Source organism: Pseudorca crassidens, chromosome 2, assembly GCF_039906515.1.
Source record: "Pseudorca crassidens isolate mPseCra1 chromosome 2, mPseCra1.hap1, whole genome shotgun sequence".
Lineage (NCBI taxonomy): Eukaryota > Metazoa > Chordata > Mammalia > Artiodactyla > Delphinidae > Pseudorca > Pseudorca crassidens.
In genome coordinates this window covers 185,001,631-185,020,531 of record NC_090297.1, presented here as the reverse complement: position 1 = coordinate 185,020,531, position 18,901 = coordinate 185,001,631, and the positions used below count along the sequence as shown (strand labels likewise).

The 18,901-nt window shown below is 63.3% G+C and overlaps 1 protein-coding gene across 3 annotated transcripts in view; it reads right to left on the bottom strand.

Moving 5' to 3' along the window:
* LGR6 (leucine rich repeat containing G protein-coupled receptor 6) overlaps nucleotides 1-18,901 on the bottom strand; it is a 94,350-nt gene that overhangs the window by 7,540 nt on the left and 67,909 nt on the right. For all 3 annotated transcript variants that reach the window (XM_067729912.1, XM_067729913.1, XM_067729914.1), the window contains 10 exons: nucleotides 11,622-11,690; nucleotides 9,765-9,836; nucleotides 9,533-9,604; nucleotides 8,595-8,663; nucleotides 7,625-7,696; nucleotides 6,716-6,781; nucleotides 5,752-5,823; nucleotides 4,939-5,010; nucleotides 3,633-3,758; nucleotides 2,712-2,872 (listed from right to left, as the gene is read on the bottom strand). In XM_067729912.1, the coding sequence (XP_067586013.1) occupies nucleotides 2,712-2,872; nucleotides 3,633-3,758; nucleotides 4,939-5,010; nucleotides 5,752-5,823; nucleotides 6,716-6,781; nucleotides 7,625-7,696; nucleotides 8,595-8,663; nucleotides 9,533-9,604; nucleotides 9,765-9,836; nucleotides 11,622-11,690 (851 nt within the window). The remainder of the gene's footprint in view (nucleotides 1-2,711; nucleotides 2,873-3,632; nucleotides 3,759-4,938; nucleotides 5,011-5,751; nucleotides 5,824-6,715; nucleotides 6,782-7,624; nucleotides 7,697-8,594; nucleotides 8,664-9,532; nucleotides 9,605-9,764; nucleotides 9,837-11,621; nucleotides 11,691-18,901) is intronic.

The following is an 18,901-nucleotide window of genomic DNA, read 5'->3' as shown; positions in this document are numbered from 1 at the left end:
CCGGCCTGCAGGCATCACTACACCCCGACGTGCTGATGGTCCCAGGCAGCAGAACCAGCATCAACAGACGCGTCACAGAAGGAGGCAAATCATGATCCAGAGGGAGAAGTTCTGGTTCTTCCTACACAAAGAAGCTCCCACCATCAGAGGTCACGTGTGCTGACCACAGAACCCTGTTGCTGGGCGTTGGGCACAGGCGGGGGGCATGTGGGGTGGACGAGACGCGGCCCTGCTGTCGAGGAGCCGTGGGCACGCACGCTGCCCCCACGAGGAGGTCACCTGGCGCCAGGGCTGGGGCTCCCCCAGCTCTCATCCTCCAGGCCCCGCGCCTACGGAGTCCTCACCGACCCTCCCCACAGCTGCAGGAGGCAGGCAGCCACAGGCATCATCGGACACGTGAGGAAAGCGAAGACCTTGCCTTGGGTCTCACAGCCAGTGAGCGACAGAGCGGAAGTCAGACCGAGCCTCGCTGGGCCGCAGAGCCAAGGTGGGGGGACGGGGAGACGGTTGGGGGAGCTTTACAGATGCACACGGTGTGAGTAACTGGAGAGACTGGAGCAGGAAGTCTCCAGTGTGAGAAGGCGCTTCTCTACTGCGTTAGCAGGTGGACTAGATCATCTTTAACCACCCTTCCAATTGTAAGTCTAGGCTCTGCGATTCTGTTCGTCTGAGAAAGGCAAATCCCTTGTTAAAGAAACTCCAAAACGTGATTGAATCAAATGGCATTATTTTCCTTATTCGCTCGTGTGCTGTTCCTTAAACCAGGGCCTGCAATCTCCACGGGGGTGGACATCTCAGGGCCCAGAAATTCTTTAAGGATATTGAAATGATAAATGATAACTAAACCAGTTTATAGTTTATAAAGACGAAACTCTCTTTTGCAGCGATAATTCAGCATTGGAAGATCCCCGTCGAGGCTGGCGGGATCTTAGTTCCCCGACCAGGGATTGAACCCCGGCAGTGAGAGTGCAGAGTCCTAACCACGGGACCGCCAGGGAGTTCCTGGAAAGTTTCTGGAGTTGGGTTGGGGTAGGCGGGGGAAACTGCCTCTCCTGGAAGGTTAGGGAGCCGGGCCAGTGGGCTCTCCACCGTGTACAGGCCAGGCCCAGGCAGGCGACCGTTTGTCACACTTGTCCCCGCCTTCAGCTCACATGTCTGCTTCCTGTGTGGAGCCTTCCTCCCACTTAAAGGGTAAACAGTTCAGTTGGGAGCTTTCCCTGGAGGCAGGGAGGCCCTGTGGAGCTGCCCATGGCCTGGGCACTGTTGGGTGGGCAGGGGGCCGGGCTGTGCCCACAGCCTAGCATTCCATCCCTCGCCACCTTTCCTGCTCTGTAGAACGGAGCTCAGCAGTGCTTGGAAATCAAAATGCACGGATGAGATGCAAGAGCTGAGGCCCGTGGACTCCGTCTGAGGCTGTAAGGTCACAGCCAAAGTGCTGAAGACCGCTCTTCACCGAGGGGGATGTGGGATATGGCTGTAGCCGCGGCCCTGGCCCCCTCCTAGGCTCAGCAGCTCCTCAGGAAGTGGGGCCCGGCCCCGGTGCCGTTATGGCAATGGCCGCCCACCAGCCCGATGCCCTGTGGTTCTCCCAGACTCTGGCCTGGTGGAGTTTCACTTTCAGGAAGGAAGGTTTCCACTCCTATCCATGCGGAGTGGACGGCAGACACCCAGACCGCCCCAGGGAAGCTGCTGCCCCTGCCGGGCCTCACACTCTCCCGGGAGGGCTCCAGTCCCCTTCGCCTGCCCACGGCGGCCTCCTGGGCTCCCAGCTACACTCCTGCGTGTCCGGCCAGAGGCCCCTCCCTGAGTAGCCACCGTGGACGGAGGGCACACGCGTCTGTCTGCGGGATCTTCAATGCTCCCGACGGCCTGTGGGGCGCGAACGCCGCTCCCAGCTTACGGATAAGAAACGGAGGCTCCCAAGGCCTTGTCCGTGGTGACCTGACCCGTGAGTGGTCTGGAGGAGTTAGAACCTGGGTCCGTCTACACTGGCGTGAATGTTCTTACGTGTTTAGATCTGATCTTTCTGTTTAGCTTCTGCACTGACACATTGTGAAGAGAGAGTTAGAGACTGAAGGGAAACCCCCGAGTCGGGGCCCTTTCCCCTCCCTCCTAATTCTGCTTGTGCTCTGCAACAGGGGGCAGGCCATGAAGACCATCTCTCTGCCCTTCACCAGAGACCCCAGCCCGTAGGTGTCCCCTCTGGCCTCCCCGAGAGGCCCCCGGGCGCCAGGGCCTCTGAAGCCCCTGGTGAGACAGCGGGGCAGACGGTGGGGGCAGCAGTGACCCCCCAGCTGCTCCTTTTGGCTCTGAGACACGGCGTGAAAGGACTCTTTTCCAGAAGCAGGTTTAATTGATTTAGCCTGACCCCGCCTGGCTCGGGCTGATTGGAAAGCGCTGTCTGCTCTGAGGACGCCCGCTGCAGGGCTCGCGTGGCGGGGCGCGGGGTGCCGTGGAGGAGCTGCGGCCCACCAGGACAGGGCTGTCACGTGAGCCACGGCCTGGGGCGCGCCCTGGGGGCCACAGAGGGCTTGGCAGGTGGGAGGCATGCCTGCCGTCAAGGTCAGCGCCGCCCTTGTGTCCCCGGGGCCTGGAGGACAGGCGTGAACAGGGGCCGCCCCTCCCTGGGCCCCCAGCAGCCCCTGCCGGCTCCCCTCGGGGTCCTGCGCCTCCTCCCTCCCGGCCCCCCCACGGCCCCCCGGGTCACTCACAGTGGCTCTCGGCTGCGTCGGCAGGGAGGCCCAGGGGCCTTTTGGGAGCATCGTGGTCGTCAGGGTGAGGGCCCTGGGGCGTCCGTCGGCCCAAGGCCTTGAAGACGCCACGGCACACGCCGTAGGAACAGCACTGGTAGGCGTAGGGCACCTCCAGGGCCCTGGGGGGGGGGGGGGCGGGACACAGCCACCTTAGCCACGGCCGGGGCTCCGGCAGCCCGCAGCCGCCCACTGCCCCCGAGTGCCCTGCTGGTGGCCTCCCGGGCTTCTTCCTCAGGCCCGCAGCCGCCCTCTGCCCCCCAGCGCTCTGAGTGCCATCCAGCCTCGTCCTCCCCCATCTACAGGCCTGAGCCAGGCTCCGACGGGGAGCAGCTGGGCCACGCAGCCTGAGAGCTCCGCCCCTCCGGGCGGCCCTCCTCTTCCGCTAGCGAGGAGACAGGGCTCTCCTGGCCCGTCTTCACCCTCGCTCTCCGCGAGGCCTGCGCCCCGCGCCTCTGGGCACGTCAGAGCTGGGTTGGCGCCCTGCGGGTGAGGCCGGACCCCCATTGCTTTGCAGCAGAGCGTGGGCCACATGGGCCGAAGGAGGCCTGGGGTCCTCGGCACCAGCAAGGGCTGAGCGGCTGTTTTCTACTCATCAGCACCCTGGGCTCGGCCCTGATTCCAGGCCCGGAAGCTGCCCAAGCAGGCGGGGGGCCTTCACACCATCTTAGCTCTGTCCTCGCCGGGGTCCCCCAGGGCTGGGACTGGGAGAGGGAAACGCTACGCGGGGATGAGGGGGAAGGGGCCCTCCCCACTCAGGCTGGCCAGACCCTGGGCCTCCAGGCTTTTCTCGGGGTGAGGCCCTGGGCTCTCTCCTGTCCCTCCCGGCCTGGCCACTGCCCTGAGGCAGACCTCTGTAGGTGTGGGGACAGGAAGCCTCACCTCAGTCTGGGGAAGCTGTCCTTGGGGAAGGCCTGGGACAGAGCCCAGTTCCCTTTGAGCTTCAGATGCACCAGGCCCCCAAGCCCGGCCAGGGGCAGTGTGGTCAGCTGGTTGTCCGTCAGGTCCCTAGGACAGTGGATGGTCAGGGTCACTGGCAGTCAGGGGGTGGCTGGAGGCAGACTGTGCTGAAGGCGTGGCCAGTGTGCCCGGGATGGGAGCCAGAGGAGACGAGGGAAGGAAGGCTCGGAGGAAGGAGCACGGATGCCGGGCAGAGGTGGCAGGGTTGCCAGAGCTCCGTCGTCCCCCACTCGTGGGACCTCGGGGGCCGACTACACGGGGCTGTTGGAGGTGACGCCACGCCGTCCCAGCTCCTGGGTAACACAGCCGCTCGGCCACAGCTGCTGGGCCCCGTCTGAGTCCCACCGGAGTCCCTGTCCAGCCCACCAGGGCATCCGCCTGCTGTGCCGGCCCCCGGCCCCCTGCTCTTCTGAGGACGCGGGGGCCAGAGCTGGGACTGAACAGCGCGGCTGTCTGGCCGCACGCAGGGGTTCGGTCGCCCGTTCTGTTTCAGGGCCAGCTTAGTAGCCAGAGGTGAAGATGTGCATGGCTCCCCCTGGAGAAATATCAGAAGAAGCCAGGCCTCCAAACCAGACAGCGCGGCCACAGACCGGCAGCGTGGAAACGGCCTGGGCTGGACGTCAGGGAACCGGGCCCCGTCACCAGCTCCCCGTGAAGCCGAGGCGTGTCGCAGGTCTGCCCGAGCCTCAGCGGCCTCATCTTTCAAAGGGATAAAAATACCCATCCGACCGCTGTGGCGGGAGCAGAGCGAACAGGCGGGAAGCAGCGGTGAGAGCGTGGCCTGAGCCCAGAGAGCAGGGCTGTGAGCGCCGGGGTCCCAGCCCCTTGAGTGAGCACCACCTCCGCAGGCCGGGGAGCACCTGAGAGGCGAGGGGCAGCGCTGCACGGCCTCCGGCAGACGAGCCTTCAGGACACAGTGGAGAACACGCACCCCTGTGCGCGGTGGCCCCACACGCTCCCCGTTCCCGCCCCGGTGGCTTCGGGGCCTGGCTGCCCGGGGGCTGAGGCTGCGCGTGGCGCCGCAGAGCTCGTAGGGGTGGCTCCGGCTCATCAGGTCCCACGTCTGTCCAGGGGGCTGGGAACGCGGTTAGGCTGCAGCCACGTCCCCAGCACGTGTGGCCAACACCCACGCGTGTCCCACCCCAGGCCGGGCCCTCCTGCCCCCGCTGGGCAGCCCACAGGCCCACGGTGCTCCAGCTCCCAGGAGGAGAGGGCAGTGGACACTCACAGCTTGACCAGGGAGCGCAGGGTCGCGAAGGCCTCGGGGTGGATGGACCGGATGGCGTTCCAGCTCAGGTCCCTACGGGCAGAGGACGTGACAGGAGGGTACAGTGACACATGGAGGACCCGTCGTTCTTACCCTGGGTCACCGACACATGTGCCATGGTGTGGGCATGCAGGGAGGCTGCCCGGTGGGGGTCCTCACGGGGTGCAGGCGTGCAGGGAGGGGCCCCACTGGGGATCCTCATGGGGCGCAGGCGTGCAGGGAGAGCCCCCCGGGTGCTGGGGTTCCCTACGGGGTGCAGGCATGCAGGGAGGGCCCCCCGGGTGCTGGGGTTCCCCATGGGGTGCAGGCGTGCAGGGAGGGCCCCCCCTGGTGCAGGGTCCTCATGGGGTGCAGGCATGCAGGGAGGGCCCCCCGGGTGCTGGGGGTCCCCACAGGGTGCAGGCATGCAGGGAGGGCCCCCCGGGTGCTGGGGTTCCCCATGGGGTGCAGGCGTGCACGGAGGGCCCCCCAGGTGCAGGGTCCTAACGGGGTGCAGGTGTGCAGGGAGGGCCCCCCCCGGGTGCTGGGGGTCCTCACAGGGTGCAGGCGTGCAGGGAGGGCCCCCCCAGGTGCAGGGTCCTCACGGAGTGCAGGCGTGCAGGGAGGGCCCCCCAGGTGCTGGGGGTCCCCACGGGGCGCAGGCGTGCAGGGAGGGCCCCCCTGGGTGCTGGGGGTCCCCACGGGGTCCAGGCATGCAGGGAGGGGCCCCTGGGTGCTGGGGGTCCTCACGGGGCACAGGCGTGCAGGGAGGGCCCCCCTACCCTAGGTACTCACAGGGCCTGCAGGGAGGTCAGCTGGTGGAAGGTGTCAGCTCTGATTTCCCAGATGCGGTTGTGCTGGAGGCCACTAGGGCAGCGAGAGAGGCTGATGAGCCCAGAGGCCCAGACACTGCCCCCAACCCCGACCCCACCACTGGGAGGAAGAAAGGACCCAGCCCGCAGAATCACCAGAATTAAAGGGAGCATGGGGGACGTGGCTGCCTTGGGTAAGTGGTCAGGAGACAAAGCTACAAAGCCGTCCCTGTGGCCCCAAAGGGAGTGGGCTTCCAGGGCTCCCACTGGCCCTGGCTCCCAGCCCAGCTGGCCTCACTCCTCGGGCCCTCCAGACCCTAGTCCAGCAGCAGAATGCAGCCCAGCCCCTGGCGGCCCCAGACGGGCCCAAGCTGGGAGGCAGAGCTCAACAGACTGGCGTCTGAGTGGGAGATGGACCCTGGGCCTCGGCAAAGGTGCAGACCCTCCTTCCTTCAGTGTCAAGGCACCAGGACAGGCCCTCACGTCCCCGACCCTGCCTGGTCCCGGGGCCCAGACATGGAGGGCCAGAGGCCCTGTCATTTGGGGACGCAGGAGCTGGGTGAAGGGAGCTCGGAGAATCTGTGAAGTGGTTTCGGTCCCCGTGGAACCTGCAGCCCAGGTTTCCCTCCCGGACACGATTGTGCACGTGCGTGTGCGCTTATGGAAACCGAGAGCCTGGGCACTTCCAGTCCCCCACGGCCACCCCATGTCCAGCCCACCTGCCCCTCCGCTGGCCCTAATCACTGTCACGTTTCCTGCTGCCTTGACCCCCAAGGAGCCGCCTCGAGACCCCTTTTGGGCACCATCTCATGGGCTGTCACTGCGAGTCATGGCCTGTTCCGGCCTCTGCCGAGCTCCCAGCCCTGACCTCAGGGTCAGCAAGCCCAGGGCGGGGAAGGTCAGAGTGCTTGCTGACCCCGCCCTCAGGCCCAGTGCCCCACACTCACATTTCCTCCAGCTTCTGACACCCGTGCAGGCTGGGCAGCCCCTCGATCTGGTTGTGAGACAGCTCCCTGGGGAGAGGGGGCCGGGCTGGTGAGGGGAGCTGGGCCTCAGGGACACGGCTGTGGACCTCCTCACCCCGGGCACTTCCCTCCAGCTCCCTGCTGGGCCCCTCCCCTCTGCGGGGCCCGGATGGGGCCGCCTCATCCATGTGAAGGCCCAGGGGACCCTGGGAGGGCCCCGGGGGTCAGGAAGCAGGAGGTGAGAGGCGCACAACAGGGCCACACTGGGACGAGCCAGCTGGCCGAGGCTACCCAGGCGGTACCACTGTCACAGTACGGAGCCGACGCCCCTAGGGATCCCCTGGCCCAAGCCCCCATCCAGCTGAGGCACAGAGGGGACAGGACGTGCCCACGGACACACAGCCTGTCGGTGGCAGGCTAGACACCCGTCCAGGGCTGGTCGTGCACATCTTGAGCCGGGGGCTGTGGTCCGTGGTGAGCACCTCAAACCCGAGTGAGACTCAGGGGAGAGGAAACTCCCTGCTCCTCACGGGACACGTAAGGTCCTCTGTGGTCCCTGTGTAGATTCGGGTAGCCTATTAGAGCCACTCTGGGGGGACCTACGATGTGCCGGGCGCTTCCAACCCTCCTAAATGAGCCCACGTTTTGCAGATGAGAAACCGGAGCTCAGAGACACAAAGCGGGAGCTGGGGTCCACCGGCCGGAAGCGGCAGAGCTCGGCCTCAGCCCCGGCCCTGACTTCGAAGACCGAGGCTTTTCCCCGAATGGGAGAGGGCAGCCCAGTCCCTCTCGGGCAGGTCTCAGCCCAGGCTGCCTCTCTCCAGGAAGAGAGTGGCGAGGGGACGGAGCCCAGGGGGGCCTTGCTGGTGGGAGGGCGCGGGAGGCACTCACAGGACACGGAGCCCGGGCAGCTGCTGGCACATCCCCGGGGGCAGCCGCCGGAGGCCCGCACGGGTCAGGGTCCTGCGGGGAGAACGGAGCGGGGCTGGCACCGACCCGGGCCCTGCCGTCCCCGGCCCCTCCCCGTGCCTCCCCTCTGGCCTGACGCTGACGTGGGAGCACAGAGCTGACAAAAGACAAGTGGGGGGCACGGGGCGGGGGGCTGTGGGGAGAGAGAGGAGGAGGTGGGTTGGGGTGGACAGAGGGGCACGGCCGGGCACCGCCTGGCAGGCGGTCCTGCAGCCAGCCCCTCCCGCCCTCCCCTTCGTGTCCCCCCACGTCTCCTGGTGTCACCAGCAACACAGGGGCCGGACCCTGTTCTGCTCCCTGTAGGGGAGGGGGCCATGCGCAGGCCGTGGATGGAAACTCCAGCCCCAGTGGGGCCCTGGGAACCAAGCCCAGAGCCCGTGCCCTGTGCCTGGGGCAGAGAGGATGCCGGGGCATCCGGGGCGGGGCAGTGGGATGCAAGCAGGCTGCAGGGCGGCGGCCTCAGGACAGGGTGCTCTGGGGAGGGCGTGAGGCCGAGGTCACCCTCGGGGAACTACTACTTCCCTCGTGGAAGATCTTCCAGCTCTGGGTGTTCGCGGGACCCTTCTGTTCACTCTCTTACGGTGAATCGAGGGCCTGCTACGCTCTCCCCCCTCCCCCCAGGACAAAGCGGCAACCAGGAGGCACAGGAGGTGGCTGTCACAGCCCTCCTGCCGCTCCCGGGTCCTCCGTGCACCTCAGCTTGTGGTTAGGATCGCCGAGAAACCCCAGGCTGGGAAAGTGGGGGAGAGCAGCACCACCCCCCGAACCACCTGCCAGCCCGGTGGGAGCGGCCATGGGCCCCTCGGGGCCAGGCTAGAAGGCCAGATAACGGGGACCAGACTCTGGGGGCGACGGGGGGCGACGGGGGATTGGGGGGCCAGCGTCCACTCACAGGACCTCCAGACTGGTGGTGCCTTTGAGATCTGGGAACCCCTGGATGTCCGTGGCACCATTCAGAGATCTGGAGATAGAGCACCAGGTGCTGAAGGGGGTTCAGCCCTCAGGGACCCCCCCACACAGGGACCCCATCTTCTGGGGACACCGTCCTTCCCCGACCTCCCTCCAGTGACCCCAGTTGCTCAGGCCCTGGTGGGGGCTGGACGCCTAGCAGGGTCCAAGCTGCCATTTCCTAGGTCAGCTCCACCCAGCCTGGCCCGGACAGAGCCGGTCACCTGGCCCCCAGCCACCTGGCCACCCAGCCACCCAGGCCCAGTGCGCACAAAACACAGGCAGGGACTGTGGGACTCGCCCCGTTTGAAAGGCAACGGCTTGAGTGCTTCCGGAAAGGTGTTTGTCTGCTGGGGTTGCTCGTTGGAGCCGGGAAGCGGGTCTCCCCTAAGTGTCACCTGCCGGGGCTTCCCCCAGTGGTCACCCCACCTCGGGGGACCACGCAGGCCTGCACGCGACAGGAGCCCAGCAGAATGGGTGCCGCCGGATCCTGAGGAGGACCCTGGGCTCGGGCCTGAGCGGGAGAGCCTGGAGTCCAGCGATGAAACATACGCATGGCGCCAGCCTCAGGGGTGAGGGTGGGGCGCACAGGAAGGTGGAGCTTGCGCCCCAAAAGACTCAGGGGCGTCCCTGTGCTGCTGCGTGTAGAGCGCCACCTGCAGGAGGTTTTCTGAAGACGTTGCACTTGGGATGGGAATTGACAGAGCAGGAGCGACGAGGATGCCTTTGGGTGGCCAAGAGTCCCAGGGTGTGGCTCCGGGGGCCCCGGAGAACCAGAACCTTGTCGGGTTGTTGCTCCTTCAGCTATGTGAGCAGGACCCTGACTTGGCGGGACTGGCGGGCGGGGGTGGTGCCAGGGGGCAGGGGGAGGCACCAACTCACAGGGTGTGCAGCCTGGGCAGGTACTGGAACGCCGACCTCCCCACGAACTGGATCGGGTTGTCATAAAAGTGTCTGCAGGAAAGACACCGAAGCCCTTCATTCTCCCTCCCGGCTGCACCGAGGCAGGTGTCTGCTCTCCCCTCTCCGCGGAGACCAGCACGCAGGGAGCCCCTCTCCAGCTCCGCCTGCCAACCGCGTCCTCCCCCAACATGCGTCAGGAGCAAGGACTCACATCGTCTGCAGCAGAGGGTTCCCCAGGAAGGCCTTCTCGGGGATGGCCTTGATGTTGTTGTTATGGAAACCCCTGGGGGATGACATGGGCGTCAGAAGGATGCGGAGAGCCCGTGGACGGGGACAGGGGACCCCAGGACACTCTCCAACAGCCGGACAGGAAGGCCATGGGCCCAAAGGGACATCAGCCTGGGGACCCTGGTTCCACATCTGCCTGTGACTTTCCCTCTTTGCTCAACGACCCGTGGACAGGAGAGAGGGTGAGCCTGGGCTGAGGGCACTGTGAGAGCCACTCAGGGGAACAGGCTGGGCCCACACCCCAAGGAGGGCAGAACCCTGGAGGCCCCTAGGGGGGAGCTGAGGCTGCATGGGAGGAGGGAGCGCAGAAACAGGGGCCCCTGGAGGAGAAGCGGTCCCCAGATGGAGCCAGGCTTGGCCTCAAGGCCCTGAACTGAGGAGCGGAGCCCCGGGGGGGAGTAGGGGGGCGCAGGGGGGACGCCCGTGACGGTGGAGGAGAAAAGGCGGCGAGGCCCCCCCGGGCATCCAGGCTCTAGAGGCCGGGAACAGTGCATCTGGTTACGGGGGAGGACAGTTCCAAGTAAATGCTGGACCGGAAAGCACAACCCACGCTGAGCAGCCCCCTCTGCCGTCCTTTTTTCACCAGAGACCCCTGGTTTCTGAGTGTCTTCCTGGCCTCTGGGACCCGTCCTCCCTCCCCTCATCACTTCCACGCTCATTCACGAAATTCACCTGCAGCCAACGCCCACCCAGCCTGCTTTGTTCGGTCAATGTTCCTGCGTGAGTTCGCTCGTGGCACGTGTCTGATCACCGGCTTCGTGGCCGGGGTTGAGCTGAGCTCCGAGGGATTCAGAAGTTTACGAGACAGGAGCCTCTGTCCTCAGGCTGCTTCTCCCAATAGACGTGGACAGACATGCCCCACGCGTGTGCCTTCCTGCTGCTGCCACCCCAGGGCTCTGCTCTCTCCCCCGAGCTTACATCTCCTGCTCCCAGGCCTCTGCACGCCCTGCTCCGGCCACGCCCTACAGACCCAGCAAATCTTCTCCCCACCTTCCCCCCCCCACCCCACTCCAGGGGAAAGGCAGGCCTTGGTGATTCGCTGGCAGTGGGGGCCGTGCAGCCGCTCCTCACGCGGACCCTCCCCTGCGCTGGTCCAGCTCCCCACCCGCTTCGCTTCCCGGTGTTCACACTGTCAGCCGGCTGGACCAGGCGAGGGGGAGGCATGGGGTTGATGCTAAAGGCCCCGGTGGCCGTGAGAACAGATCCAGTGCTGCCTGGAGGTTTGGGCTCTGGTCGTAAACTTCCACTGCCTTAACTGGTCCCGCTCAGCACCGCGCAGAGCCCGTCCTGCTACACGGCGGCCCCTCCTCCCCGAAGGCTGTCTCCCCACCGGCTCAGCGCCCCTCTGCGTACTCACTGGCCCGCCGGGTCCTCATCTCCACTGGTCCTCCTCCCCCACTGTCGCCTAAGGCCCGTCCACCCTCTAAGGCTGACCTCAGACACGTGAGCCCACAGCGCTCTTCCTGTGCTCTCTGGACACCCAGACCGTTTCAGCTAAGATGACATGATCTAGGGTCGGAGTTACACGCCGACCCTGAGCTGCTCTGTCCTGCCCCTGTACGCTGCGTCCTCGACAGGCCTGAAGCCCTAGGGGACGGCTGGTGTCTGTCTCACCCCTGGTTTGCATTTTAGAATAAAACGAGCAGTGGCCGTCAGGGGGTGGGGCAGAGCCAGCTCCGAGGCCTGTGACTGCTGACCCGGGAGGTCGGGACCTCGGGAGGTGAGGGCGTGGGGGGCCCTTGGGCACAGGGGACTCCCCAAACCCCACAGAGGAGCTTACAGTTCCTGCAGGCGGCCCAGCGTCCGGATGGCCACGGGGAACTCGTGCAGCTGGTTGTAATTCAGGTCTCTGGAAAGAAGGCAGGACAGTCGCTGGAGGGCAGTCCCCAGGGCGCGTCAGAGGCTCCGGGAAACGGACGCTGGCTCTGGGCTGGCTGGAGAGAGGGGCTGGCAGCCTGCCGGGCCCAGGGCCAACGTCCGGAACACACTTTGGGCTGTTCCTCTCCCATCGCTGCCCCCAGACCTCGGCGGGGGCCTTCCCGGCCACAGACCTGTCTTGCGGGGACACTTAGGGGTGGATAATGGAACCAACTCTCTCCGAACAGCCCCCTGGGCTGAGGAGAGCATCTCAAGCCTTTGGAGACACCAGTGGATGGGGAGGGGGCCTGGGGAGGAGGGGGCAATTTTTAACACCTTGTCACCGGCACGAGGGATTCTGGAAGCTTCCTCAGGTGACCATCCTGGCTATCTGTGGCCTCTGCTCTCTTCTTTTGCAAAAATGGACAGGACATCTTACCTTCTGGTGGGGGCGTGACAGCTAATCTTTATTTTCTCTCACCCTTTTCTGCATTTCCCCCTTTTCTTTAAACAGTGAACATATATCATGTGTATAATTAGAAAACATTGGAGGGACTTCCCCGGTGGTCCAGTGGTTAAGACTCCGCACTCCCAATGCAGAGGGCCCAGGTTCGATTCCTGGTCAGGGAACTAGATCCCACGTGCATGCCGCAACTTAGAAGCCCGCCTGCCGTGACTAAGACCCGGCGCAACCAAAGAAAGAAAGCGAGAGAGAGAGAGAGAGAGAAAGAAAACATTGGAAATGATGTTGAAAAGCGATAGCAACTCAGGTTGTCGAGGGGAGGGGGAAACAGCGTTCCAATAAACCCTCAGTGGGCATTTAAACGTGCACAACGTTTTAGGCAAAATTTGACAGAATCTTTTCAAATGAGAAGGTTCACACTGAGTCACTCCACTTCCACGAATTCAACCCACAGAAAAGTCTGCAGCCAGGGGTGCAGATGTTTGTAAAAGGAGGCTTGTGGCAGCAGGCGTTGTGCCCTTCACGGCGATGCAGCTAAGGGCGGGAGGAGACATGCGAGCGACCAAGAGCAAAGCTGATCGTCCTCGAGGAGACTGAGAACCCAGCTCCCACACGGCGGGGAAGCCCCGCCGGAAGAGGGGTGCGCATTTTGAGGAGTGGAGACTGGGGGGGGCGAGCGCGACAGGGACTTTTAGAGGATGCTCTAAAAGTCATGCTCTAAAAGTCACAATCCTTTGATTGTGCAAACGATTCACCCTCCCGTCTCAACGTCTCCAAATCCAGAGCCCCCCTTCACTGGCTCAGCCCATTCAGGAACCCTCCTCTGCTGCCCCAGGAGAACTGGATTTCCCACAAGTAACATGCAGAGCCCCCTTCAACCTGGCTCAGCCCATTCAGGAACCCTCCTCTGCTGCCCCAGGAGAACTAGACTTCCCCCGAGTAACATGGGAGCATCTTCCCTCAGAAGTCTCAATACTGCAGCCTCATCTTCAATGCAAAGGCCCACCGGGTCTGGCCCCAGAGCTTTTGCTCACCATTTCATCTGCCTGGGACACTCCAGGCATCGGCACAGCTACTCCCTCCCTTCCCTCAGGCCTCTTCAGGAGGCCCCCCCGACCCGCTGGGCGCCGTTCCCTTGCCCTGTGTGGTCGATCGGAGGTGGCCCCGGGTCCCATCATTTGGCAGCATAAGTGAATCAAATCTTCACATCGCACACCTTCAACTCACACAACGTCGTCTGGTCGACGACAGCTCAATCAGGCTGCCCGGAAAAGGGGGCCGAGTCCCCTGCAGCCTCGCCATCCCGGCTCCTGGGCAGAACGGGGTGGAAGTGACGTGGGGTCGCCCCGTCCTGAGTCACAAGAGCCCTCACAGCCTCCGCCTCCTCTGGGAGGGCCCTCAGCACGTGTGAGAGCCCGGCTGGCCTCCCGCAGGACAAGGGCCGCGTGGAGAGGGCGGGTGGCCGGCACCGAGGCCCCACGCGCCCCGGCGGAGCCCCAGCGGAAGGCAGCTTTGTGACGGGTCCGCGGGACAGCTCGGCAGAAGAGCGACCCGCACACGGGTTCACAAGAAATCGCAAATGCTGTTTTCAGCCACTAAGCTTGAAGGTGACCGCTATGCGGCGATAACAACGAGATACCCTGCTTGCTTTGTCCTCGTGGAACACGTTGACATCCGACAGATATCTGTTTACTTTCTTCCCACCAAACTGGCATGAAAGTTCCTTGAAAATAGAAACTTTGCTGTTTTCTAATTGAAACCCCACAAGGGTCCTGGCACAGAGCAGCCGCTCAGCGAACACTGTTGTCTGAGTAAGTGAGTCACCGAAAGGTCTAGACAAGTTGATTAATGAGAAACATCAATGGACTCTTACAGGAATCTGGAGTATTTGCGGGGACAGCCTTAAGATGCCGAGGCTGATGTCGAGAGGCATCAGACAGTCCTGAGCGGTACCCTCAGGGTTGCCCGGGGCCAGCGAGCCTGGGACAGGTCCCCTGGGACCTCGCCGTCGTCGAGCCCTTACATACTTCACTGGACTCACGTCCAGCAGCCAAACCGACTGGTTCCAGCCCTCCTCGACGGTTTCTGGTCAGGAATCTTACCAGGGACGGCCTGACAGACAGTGGGCATGTGAACTAAAAGGCTATTCTTGTAGAAAAATGTGGGAGAATAAAAATGGTGCAAATGTCAAGAAGAACGCTGGAAACCACATGCCAAAGAGGTAGCCTGATTTTTTCCAACTGGAGGTCCACACAGATTCAAGGGTAACTGCCGCGCCCTGCTTCATCCGGGCCGCGCAGATGTCACCTCTGCGTCACCTCCGGTCTAACGGCCCAGGAACGCCCCCGCAACCCTCTCTGCCCCCGAGGAATTCAGTTTAGGGCGACGGGGGTTTGTTGCTGCCCCCAAACACACAGAGAATTCCACTGGGTGGAGCGGGCGGTGCAGAGACGCATGGGAGACACCCCGTCTGGACAGCGGGAAGAGCGGCTGCGCAGGATGTGGCGGGTCCCACAAACCCAACACCAGGGCCTGTGGAGACGGAGATGCACATGGCTGAGACAGGGCTCCACGGGGATGCGGCCCCTGGACCAGGTGCAGGCAGCAGGAGGGATATCAGGGCAGAGAGCATGGTCTGCAGGAGGCGAGGGGTGGGCTTTGGAGAACAAGCAACGCAGTCGGGTTGAGCAGAAGGCACTGTTTCCAGGTGAAGCCGGGGGCAGGGGCCGCGCGCTCCCCGGCCTGAGCCCTGGCTCCAGGTCGTCCCTGGGACAACCTCTCCGGCACCCAGCATCCACCCCAATGACCTCTTGTCCTGCAGCTGCCTCGCCGGGAGCTGCTCCCGTTACACCCTTGTCACAGTCGAGGGAAGTGAGCACAGGAATTAAGGAAGGTTCCTGACCGCATCCAGCCGTTAACTGGCCAAGGCGGAGAGCACCGTGTCCCCCAAACCCACCCTCTTCTCTCCCAGCAGCCACGCTGCCCGTGCCACAGCCCCTAGCCCCGTCGGCCACGTAAATGTATGACACGTGAGAAAAAGTGAAAGTTCAGCTACCCCGGCCACACTTCAGCTGCTTGGTCACGACGTGCGGCTAGTGGCCGAGGTGTCAGAAGCACAGATGGAACCTTCCCACCGTCACGGAAGTGCGGCCCTCTGTAATGGGGCACAGCCAGGTGCGGCACCTTCCCGGCTCCCTGCGGTAGGCCTGGCCACGGCACTGGTCCTCAGAAGACGGGCAGCGGTGACGCCTGCCACCTCGAGAGCAGGGCCTACAAGGCAGCCAGACTGCCCCCTCCACGGCCTCGTCGCCCTTCTGCCAGCTAGATGCCAAGCACAGTGAGGCCCTGGGGATGGCAGGACCCCAAGACGCCAGATCCCTGCGTCACCACACGGAGGAGGGCCACCTGCCGAGGAAAAGCACCTCCTGGGGCTACTGCACGATCCAGAAACTTGCGCTATGGTTCATGCTTTGGTCTACTGGGGACAGCAATTTAGATATCATTCCACTGACCTGGCATCACACCTGGCCTCGAACCTGAGTCTGAAGCCCCCTCTTAGCTACTACACACCTGCCAGAAAGATGCTTCTAAAATGCAAAACTGACGCTGTCATCCTTCGGAACCCTCAGAAAAGGCTTCTCACGGCTCACAGAACAGCGTTCGGGTGCCTTCCTGGGCTCCAACGCCTGAGCAATCTTTCAGCTCCACCTGCCGTCTCACCCGCGTGGAGCCTCACCCCCTCCTGCGTTTAGCTGTGGCTCTTCTGCCCTCAGCCCGATGCCCTCTCCCCACATCCTCAGCTGTCAAAGCCCTAGTCATCCTTTGAATCCCACCCAGTCCCTGCGGTCAGGATGACTTACTCGCTCTTCCAGAACCGTCCTGGTGTTTTCTCCAGAAACAGGGTCAGGGTGAGACGGGTGACGACGCTGGTGGTGGCGACAATAACGATGATGACAGTAATAGTAATCACGGTGTAACAGTCACGTCCTAGGTGACTTACTATGGTCATTCATCTCATTCCCACGCCAGCCCTTTGAGGCAGGTACTGTTATCACCTCCATTCTGCAGGAGATCAACTGAGGCACAGAGGGAGACCATCCCCGGACCACGGTTCTAGGAAAGGAATTGCCAGGATTGTAGCCCCAGCTGTTGGCGTCCAGAACGGGGTGGTCCGGGTACATACTGTCTCCCATGTGAGACGGGAAGCCTGTTGGCACCAGGAAGCAAATGGATCCCCTTGTGGATTTCCCCAAGCCCAGGCACCGGCCACGTGCATGAAGGTCCACTGTCAGGGTGATGGTCGGAGCCCCCTGCGGCTGGCCACGTGGGGCTGCGTCTCGGCCCTCGGGTCAGGCTCTGACCTGCAGGCTCCTGGGGACGGCAGGGAAGGCCTCCCCTGGCACGAGTCTGATTCTTCCGTCGCAGGTGATTTACGATGCCCTAAACTTCAGCTGGAAAACGCATCCGTGGCTGTAGAGCCTATTGTGTTTAATGACCCAGAATCAGCCGGAAGCCCAGGAAGAGTGAATTGTTCTGTCTGCAGCTGGGAAGGGCTGAGGTTAAAGAGAACCCGTTCCCAGCTCCAGCCAGAACTCGCTCTGGAAGCGCAGTTGTCTGTGGCTAATCCTCCCCGTCGTCTGCTCAGCTGTCCCAGCCACATCCAGCCGGGACCGATGGCGTCGTCAGCAAATGTAGCTAGGAAGGCGCCCCCAGCTCCGTGATGCTCCAGGACCCGCAGCCCCGGTTTCTCCTTCCATCGGGCTGTGAGGAAAACAGCCACTCCTGGGAACCCCGGGAGCCTCGCTGTGTATTCGGAGCACAGAGCTGGCAGGATTTTACTGTCTTCTTGTCCAGCCCCGTCTTTCTATTGATCGGGAAACTGAGGCTCGGAGAGAAGTGGTAGATCTCTGCCCGTCAGAGCCAGGCCCTGAAGCCAGTCCTGCTGGCTCCCGGGCTAACATGGGCTCCGTGCTATGCAGAGCGAGTCCCGCTGGGCTCCAGGTAGCAGGGCCAAGGGCAAGGTTTTGGCGAGACTGGGAGAGACGGGGAGTGGAGGGGGAGTCAGGTTTTCCCGGACGCTCACAGGCAGGTCGAGGCAGGTGACTCCGAGCTGGAGGCTGGGGTCTTCTGTGAGTTCTCTGCTTTGGAGTGAACGGAAGAGCTCCTGCCGTCTGGGACCAGCAGCGTCACCCTGGACCAGTCACTGAACTTTGCTGTTTGCTCCCTCACCTGTAACTCGGACGCCCACCGCACAAGGCACTCTGTTCACCTGGTCCAGAGCCCGCACGGGGGGTGCTCACACGACGCGATCCTCTCCGTCTTCCTTTTCCTGGACACGAGGCTCCAGGAGAGACGGCGCACACACAAGCTGGCCTCTACTTCCCACAGCCGTCAAGGAAGATCAATGTCATTAACTGGGTTTCCACTTCCACTTCTATTCTCAAGGCTCATGTCTGTGTTTATCACCAGATCACAGGGAAAGGCATGTGGAGGAATGCGGGGGCCCAGCCCCCACGCGAAGCACAAACCCCAGACCGTCGGAGCCACTTTTACCTACCAAGGCTGGTGGGGAAGGCGGCTAAGCGCGGTGAGCACACTACCAGTCCTAACTGCTGAGCCCGGGCCCCAAGGCTGACTCCGCACACTCGGGGCAGATGTCCTGGTGAGCCAGGAGCCAACAAGACTCACAGCACTGCTGTACTGTCTAAACAGCCTGCCGACCAGGCCACCCATTAACGAATGCAGCCATTAGTAAAACTGTCCTCAGTTTCTTTGGAGAGACGGGCATGCCCTCCTTCCCCTTCCCTCTACCCACACCCTCTTCTTTGCCAGAAAGAAGCCCCAGAAAGTCCCTGATGCAGCAGCGTGGCTGATTTTAACGCAGCTGCTGGTCCTGACACTGAGACTACAAGCTGCCTGCCCTCAGGAGGCGCCGGGGATCGGAGAACCCTGGACTGGGAGGGAAGTGAGAGGGAAAGTCCAACCCGCCCGGGGTCATCCCTGGCGTCCCGGTGGCCAGGGCTCCGCCTCTGCCTCGATCCCCTTGCACTGGCAGCCGCTGTCGGGCTGCCCTGAGAATGAAGTTGCCGTCCTCATCCTGGGCTAGAGCATCCCCTTCGCTTCCCGCTTGGCCCCCACCCCATCCGCCAGAAGACCACCCATGTGTAACCTAAGTCACGCTCCGCCTCTGGTCCTCCCAAGTTCTTTGGGTCGCGGTTTGTAGACATTTCACATTCTCACCACCCTGCCCAGAAAAGCCTGTCACTCTAAGATATGATACTCAGAGCAGGACCGGGTCCTGTAGAAGTGGGTGGGTCCCCGTGGGCAGCACCGCCTCACCTGGACAACCTGGATGCTGGGCCCATCCATGCAGGACACCGGAGGCTCTGAGGCGCTCCTGGTCACAGCAGAATGCAGCTGGCCTAAAGGCGGGACCCCGAGGTCTGGACCACAGGGCTTGTGGGAAGGGGACCTCGCGTCAGGCAGGGATGAGGGACGTGGGCATTTCTCCAAGTTAGAGAGCTTGGGGCACCTGGGCTACCTCCTGGGCTGTCTGATTCGGCGAGAGGTCTGGGTACGGGTGACCAGAGCTGAGAAGGACCTTGTGGATGAGATGGTCCCTCGCTCCCACAGCTCAGAGGGAGAAGCTGAAGCTCAGAGAAATGGATTTTCCAGGGGCCACAAGCCCATTCGTCTGTTCACCAAATACCTGCCAGGCGTCCTCCCTGTGCCAGGAGCCG